Below are 7,640 nucleotides of genomic sequence, written 5' to 3' on the forward strand. Positions count from 1 at the left end.
AGAATGAGTTTGTTTTTTAATGATAAAATTTAAACAAATTAATGAACTTTGCAGACTGATCTTTATAATCTTAATTTATCATTAAAATGTGGGCAAAATGACGTGATAAGATTTTTCACGGGTCCTCCACAGACCGTTATTATGAAAAAAATTTCCCTCAAACCAATGATTGGACATGGTTCCTGGGACCATTCTGCACCTCTGGGCCGAGTTTCAAAATATTTGCCGGCAGAAATTTCGAATACGGTCAGTTTTAGTGTTTCAGTATAAATTAAGGTGAAATCACATGTAAAATGAGTAGGAAAAGATCAAAGTTTCAATGTTTTAACTCCAAAACATTACTGGTCATGGTTTTAAATTGTACTAACATGTAGCAGAATGATATAAAAACGATTTACAGCACTGACTTAGCCGGATTAAGCCTAAGTTAAGTGACTTAAGTATATTATTTACAAGTTTATACCTTAATATTAAAAAAAAAACCCTTACATCAAGGAATTTTAGGTCAAGAAAAACTAGATTGCACAAAAATAACATAAAATGGGGTGACTTTGAGCCAAGGGGTCACATTGTACCAACAAACGCATAAAGATTGCCTTGATAAGCTTGAATTTTATGTTAATTTATTTATTTGTAGACGGATTAATTTGGTCTATTTATGTTTTAACAAAGCAATTTGATGATATTGATACGCAAATCTGCTTATTCTGTTTAAATAAAGCCTGTTGATTTGAAATTAAATTAATTAAAATAAATTTAAAATCTCTTGGAATCCTCTAAATTTGAAAATGATGCTCACATTTTTCCGTTCTGAAACAATTCCTACTGAAATCAAATAAAACAATCAAAATATTAGGGAAACAAATTTTGTGACATTGCAATTAGAATAAAATTGTTCTTTTTTGTTTTAAATCGTTAACAAATGTCAACCTTACGAATGAAATCCGGAGAGTACTCCAGCTATCATTTAGCTCATATATTATGTTGTCTTGTGTAATGATTATAATTAGCAAAAGTTTAGTGACACAACTTCCCACAGGATTAATATTTCAAACCAACCAATTATTTTCCAAAATTGAAGTTATCGTCATAAAAAAATAACATTTCATAATTGAATAAAGGTATGTTGATACACTCATAGTTAAAATTCAATAAAACATATTATTGATCATCCAGAACGTTCACTAATAATGTATTCATCAAAACAAATCCTACTTCTGCCCAATGTGAAAACACAATACAAGCTTGGCAAATCTTATGAAAACATGATAATAGTACAGTTGAATATCAAATCAAATCAAATTTTTCGCTCTACAACATTACCAGCCAAACTGGGGTGAGAGGCAACCACGTTTAACACTCTACCACCGAACCCGGTATAGTCAAGTATGTACAGGCAAAGTAAGTTTTCAATGTGACTTGTGTCCTAAAACTCTTGTCGGGGTCAAACGGTAAGGCTTATGAAACTAAAGCTTTATCTATTTCTTTAGTGTTTCGTACTTATTGAACTTTTTATGGCAGAGGACAACATAATCTAAGAACAATATTTGCAACGATTATACTTTGCAATTCAAGCATATCGAGCTTGTTTTTAAGCTATCTGGTTATTATAAAATCGTAAAATGTGGTACAATGTCACCCCTTGGCTCAAAGTCACCCCATTTCAAGTTATTTTTGTGCAATATAGTTTTCCTTGACTTAAAATAACTTGATGCAGGAGTTTTTTTTTATATTAAGGTATAAACATGTAAATTGTTCTCCAAAAAACTTCGCGATTTTCTAGTGGACTGTATTTTTCACATCAAATTTCGGCAGAGAAGAAAAAACGCGCGTCCTTTCTGTGCGAGCGACAAGTAAAAACTTAAGGTAGCTTTATTTCAAGATGATAATGTAGAGGTGGGAACAAAATAGAAAAAGATTTATACGCTAAATTGAAAACACTAATTTTACGATAAACATCCTCCCCACGTTGAAATGCACGTCCGCATTTCAATCCTCCTCGGTCGTCTCCTGGTCCAGCGGAAGCAAGCAAATCTCCGTCACGCCTCGCTTGCACTCGCCCTTCGCCGTTCGTAGTGTCACCACCCTGGTGACGTCGTCCTTTCCGGGATGCAGCGCGATGATTCGACCAAGTTGCCACTGCATCGGCGGAGCGTTCGGGTCGCTGATCAGCACCAAAGCGCCCGGCTGGATCTTGGTAGTTTTGAACCACTTTTGGCGGTTCTGCAGCTCCGGCAAATACTCTGCAATCCACCTCTTCCAGAACTGCTGCTGCATTGCCTGCACGTGTTGCCAGCGGGACAGCGTCGACTGCTTCAGGTGGAGGTAGGACGGCTCGGGAACCGCGCGCATCTCTCGCCCGATCAAAAAGTGTGCTGGAGTCACTGCGGTCAAATCGTTCGGGTCGTCCGAGCACGGCGTCAAGGGCCGCGAATTCAGCACGGCTTCAATTTGCACCAGCACGGTAGTCAGCTCTTCGAAGGTGAGTTTCTGGTTGCCTACTACTCGCTTAAGATGATGCTTGACCGATTTCACCCCAGCTTCCCAGATCCCACCGAAGTGCGGACTGCGCGGCGGGATGAAGCTCCAGGTGATTCCGTGGCTGCTGCAGAACTCCTCCACCCTTTCGATGTGCTGCTCCTCGGCGAACAACTTGGCCAGTCGCTCGAGTTCGGTCTCCGACCCAACGAAGTTGGTTGCGTTGTCGGAGTGCATCTTGTTCACCAGGCCTCGACGTCCAGTGAACCGCCGCAAGGCGGCGAGGAAGGCATCCGTCGTGAGACTTGAGACCAGTTCCAGGTGTATAGCTCGCGTGCTCATACACACGAAGAGGGACACGTACCCCTTCGTCATCATCGGCCTTCGTGCTGCGGTCAGCGACTTGATCAGGAACGGTCCTGCGAAATCGACACCGGTGTGGAAGAACGCAGGGGCCGGTTGTACTCGGTAGGACGGGAGGTCTCCCATCAGCTGGGCCGTTTTCATCGGGTTGACTCGGAAGCACGTCACGCATCCCCGAATCACCTTCCGGATAGTCGTCTTGACGTTCATCGGCCATAAGCGTTGGCGTATCAGCGCAAGCAGACCCTTCTGGCCCACGTGGAGGTTCTTCACGTGCTCGTAGCGGATGAACGATTCCGTGACAGGGTGCTTGGCAGGCATCAGGATCTGGTGCCGGCTGTCGTACGGCACGAAAGCTTGTTTGATTCGACCGCCAACTCTCAGAAGGCCGTCGTCAGGATCGAAGAACGGGTTCAGTCCTCGCAAACGGTGCGAGTGGTTCTCCTTCAACGCCAGCAGCTCGGTCTGGAACGCCTCTCGTTGCACCAAGCGCAAGATTAGCTTCTGCGCCGCCGCGCGCTCCTCGCTCGTCGGCAGGCCCTTTACCACAACCTTCCTTCTTGAGATGATGTAGTTCGCAAACCGCACCACAATGCTCATGCTGCGCAGCAGTCGACGGAAATCTCAAGCTTGTCGAAGATCCGCAATCGCTGAATCGGCGCCGCCAGCGCCAGACACTTCGTGGATCGCAATCCCGGGAGGTCCGCGCCGTCGAGAAGGGGGGGTTGCACAACCTCGATTGTGCGATTGTTCATCGACACCGGCCCGTCCTTCCAAATGACCCGCTGGATCAAGTTCTGGGGCATCACGCCTCTCGAAATCAGGTCGGCAGGATTGTCATCCGTCGGAATGTATCCCCACCGGTACTTGCTGGTCAGCTGCTGGATTTTCCTCACTCTGTTGGCCATGAACAATTCCAGGTCTTCGGGCTTCTTCGCGATCCAGCTCAGCACTACTTGTGAATCGCACCAAAAATTCACCGAATCAAAGCAAACATCGACGACGTTTACCAGCTTGTCAACCAGTTCAGCGAGAAGCAGCGCACCCTCTAGTTCACCCTTTGGAGTGCTGATTTCTTTCGGGACGTTCTTGACCTTCTTCGGGAGGAGCTTGGACTTGCTGCAAATCAACCGCATCGTGATCTTGCCGTCCGGGTAGATGTTGCGGGCGTACACGCTTGCGCCATACGCATCGTCCGACGCGTCGGAATACCCGTGGAGTTCCACGCGTTCTGCCCCTTCGTCGTAGACCCACCGGGAGACCCGGAAGTCGTTCAGTGCAGGCAGCTGCTCCCGGAATCGACGCCACTCGTTGGCCACACTTTCCGGGACCGGGTCCAGCCAGCCGATGTTCTTCAACGTGCCGACCTTCCGCAAGATCAGCTTCGCAGTTGTCACCACCGGACCAGCCAGGCCAAGTGGATCAAAGAATTTGGCAATTTCGCTGAGCACCTTCTGCCGCGTCAGCGGCTTCGTCTCCTCCTCGGGGGGCAGCACGGTGAAGGTGAACCAGTCCTGCGACGCGTTCCACGCCACACCCAGCGTCTTCACGACCGACTTGGCAGCCGCGTCCTTCAGGTCGAATGTTGTTCCCCAGAGGCTCTCCGGGACTTCTTCGAGAATCGCTGGATCATTTGCGCACCATTTGTGCGCATCAAAGCCGCCGGTGTTCAGCAGCTTACGCAAGTCTCGACTCAGCAATCGGGCTTCTTCTACACACTGCGCTCCGCAGAGTCCGTCGTCCACGTAGAACGATTTCTTCAGTGCCGCCGAGGCCAACGGGAACTCCTTCTCGCCATCCTCCGCAATCTGGTTCAACGCCATCGTCGCGTGGAACGGAGATGACGCCAGGCCGTAAGTCACCGTCTTGAGCTCGAACACCTTCAACAGCTGCGATCGGTCGTCACGCCAAAGTATGCGCTGGTACGGCGTGTCTTCGGGGTGCAGCTCAATCTGGCGGAACATCTTCGGGATGTCCGTGGTGAAGACGTACCGGTAGCAGCGGAAGTTCAGCAGGATCGATAGCAGGTCGTTCTGGACCGTGGGGCCAACCTTCAGCGCGTCGTTTATGGACACTCCAGTCGACGTTTTCGCAGAGCCGTCAAACACGACTCTCAACTTCGTTGTAATACTGCTGGGCCGCAAGACGCAGTGATGCGGCAGGTAGTATGCGGATCCAGGTGGTTCGGACGGTCCGACATCGACTTCCTTCATGTGTCCAAGCTGCTCGTACTCGTGAATAAACTTGGCGTACTCTTGTTTCAGGTCGGGTTGCTGATCAAGCCGCCGCTCGAGGTTCAGGAACCGACGAATCGCCATCTCTCGTGACACGCCCAGGTCACTCTTGCGCTCGTTGAACGGGAGGCGAACAACAATCCTCCCGTCTGGCTTTCGACTGTACGTGCTCCGGAAGTGCTCGAGACACTCTTCAGCCGTCGACGTCACCGGTCGCCGCAGATCTTCAACTCCTTCGATCTCCCAAAACCGGTTCAGCAGCTTGTTCAGCTCTTCGTCTTCGTTCACGGTGCAGAACGTACGTGCGATCACTGGTGTTCCTTCAGACATCACGCCACCGACCACCCAGCCCAGTTCCGTGTCTCTGAGCGATGGGAGGTTCGCCGCCAGCGTGATTCTCTTCGCCTTCATGAGATCCCAGAATATGCCCGCTCCGAGCAGCATGTCGACTCGGCCTCGCTGGTTGAAGTTGGGATCCGCAAGTTCAACGTCTGGTGGCAAGTTCCACCCATCGATGTCGATCGTCTTCACCGGCACGTCGCCAGTGATCTTCGGGGCCACCAGGAGCTCGAGGTCGGCAGCAAAGTTGCCAACGCGGGACTTGACCTTCGCGCGCACCAGGTGACTGATTCTGGTAGTTCCCCCGTTCAATCCGCTGACTCGGTAATCAGCCCGTTCCTTTTTGCTCGCCAACAGGTTGGCGAAGCGCTCGGTCACGAAATGGTTCTGTGAACACGAGTCAATCAGCGCCCTACACAGGTAGGGCACGCTGCCGGCGCCGTAAACCAGCACTACAGCCGTCGAGAGTAGAGTCTGCTTCCTTGGAGCTTCGGATGTGGTGCAGAGTGTCAGACCTTGGCCAGCCTGGGACGATCCCGCCGTGGCCGGTGGAACGGATTGAGTGCGGCCTTCTGCGCTGACCGTTGACGCCGTGTTTGCAGCCGGTTCTTGCTTCTTTGGCCCATCGGTGTGAAGCAGGGTATGGTGCCGCTTGCTGCACTTCTGGCACGAGTTCGTCGACGTGCACCCATCGGTGCGGTGCCCCTTCCTCAGACAATTAAAGCACAGGCCATGCTTCCGCAAGTGGCTGTACCTCTCGTTCACACTTTTCTGCTTGAACTGTTCACACTTTATCACTTCATGGTCCTGGTTGCACACTGAACACTTCCCCTCGCTGGCCACCACCAGGGTCTTCGTTTTTGTTACCGACCGTTGCGGTTTCACTTTTTCACTTTCACTGTTCTGCTCCAGCTTGTCCGCGATTCTGCGCTTCTCCTTCAAGAACACGATCGTGGCCTCGTAGGTCGGCAACTCTCCCGCCTTCTGGTTTGCTTCCCATGCTCTGCGCATGTCCTTGTCCATTCTCGAGACCAGCAGGTTAACTACCATCTGCTCCCCAGTCCGTTGGCCGGAAGGTTCAACTTCTTGAGAGCTTCGATGTTCTTCACGCAGACGTCAATCACTTTCCGAAGCTCGGCGGTGTTGTCGCGGGTGATCTTTGGCATGGCGAAGATGTTCTCAATGTGCCGTTCGATGATCGCCCGTCTGTCCTCATACAACTCCTCAAGAAGAGCCCACGCCGCGTCGTAGTCATTATTATTGACCATCTCCTGGTCAATCACGCCGGCTGCCCTTCCAATCAGCGCGTCCCGGAGGTGGTACAGTTTGATCGATGGTGCCTCGTTTGTGTATCGTGCCATTATGTTCTGGAACATGGACTTAAACGAGTACCATGTCTCAAACGTGCCGTCGAACTTCGGGAGTGGTACACTCAACGGCGGAAGAACCTGCTGCACACCGACGTTGGTAGGAGCTGCCGGAACTAGAGCAGCGACCCCAGGTTTCTCGAGCCTCTCAAGGTATTCGTTGAGATCGATGCACACCTTGTCGTACAACGTCTCAAAGTTCAGCTCGATTCTTTCGTGGTGCGTTCGTTGGTCTGCGTTCAGAGGCATCGCGTGGATTTGACCCTGGTACTCACCAAACTTCGAGAAGCAGTCTCTCGCGTTGCTTAATTGCTGCTTCAAGAAGTGTCCGTTGCGCAAGTTCGGGTTCGGCGCAGCCACGCTGGTCTTGAGCGCCGTCTGCAACCGCTTCAGCTTGCTCTCCATCGCCTCCCGCTGTCGAACAAGCGCGTTGAGTTGCTCCTCCATTTCTCGAATTTTCTGCTTCCGACGCTGCTCTTCCAGTTGCTTCTTTACCGGGGTCACTTCTTTTTCCGTGTCGTCACCGCTTTCGTGTTCTTCCTCTGGCACTTCTGGTTTCTTCTTGGGCGTATTCTTCTTCTTCTTCTTTTTCCCGCTTTTAGGAGTACGCGGCAGAGTCATGCTATTCCATGCTCTTTTTTCGCGAGATGGGTGCTATGCCCCAAGCCGGAAGAGTCTTTCTCGCCACGTGGCTCCTACGCCCAACGAACCACTCCGGAAGAGTTCTTTTTCGCACTTTTTTCACGCGCGGACCCCAAGGGTCGGTTTTCGCACTTTTTTCTTCCGGAACCGTCAAACGTTTCTTTTCGGACTGCTCTACAGCCGCCCGTCCGCTGGCTTCCGGAATAAAGCACTTTTT

General features: G+C 50.4%; 2 protein-coding genes across 2 annotated transcripts; both read right to left on the reverse strand.

The window, feature by feature from the left end:
- Nucleotides 1-1,989: 1,989 nt before the first annotated feature.
- LOC119766040 lies at nucleotides 1,990-3,441 on the reverse strand. Its single transcript, XM_038250394.1, has one exon. The coding sequence runs from the start codon at nucleotides 3,439-3,441 to the stop codon at nucleotides 1,990-1,992; it is 1,452 nt and encodes a 483-aa protein (XP_038106322.1).
- LOC119766041 lies at nucleotides 3,438-6,437 on the reverse strand. Its single transcript, XM_038250395.1, has one exon. The coding sequence runs from the start codon at nucleotides 6,435-6,437 to the stop codon at nucleotides 3,438-3,440; it is 3,000 nt and encodes a 999-aa protein (XP_038106323.1).
- Nucleotides 6,438-7,640: the final 1,203 nt, after the last annotated feature.

Source organism: Culex quinquefasciatus, chromosome 2, assembly GCF_015732765.1.
Source record: "Culex quinquefasciatus strain JHB chromosome 2, VPISU_Cqui_1.0_pri_paternal, whole genome shotgun sequence".
NCBI classification, from domain to species: Eukaryota; Metazoa; Arthropoda; class Insecta; order Diptera; family Culicidae; genus Culex; species Culex quinquefasciatus.

Excerpts from the sequence above, each read along its gene's own strand:
- LOC119766041 (XM_038250395.1), bottom strand. The coding sequence starts at position 6,437 with ATGGACAAGGACATGCGCAGAGCATGGGAAGCAAACCAGAAGGCGGGA.
- LOC119766040 (XM_038250394.1), bottom strand. The coding sequence starts at position 3,441 with ATGAGCATTGTGGTGCGGTTTGCGAACTACATCATCTCAAGAAGGAAG.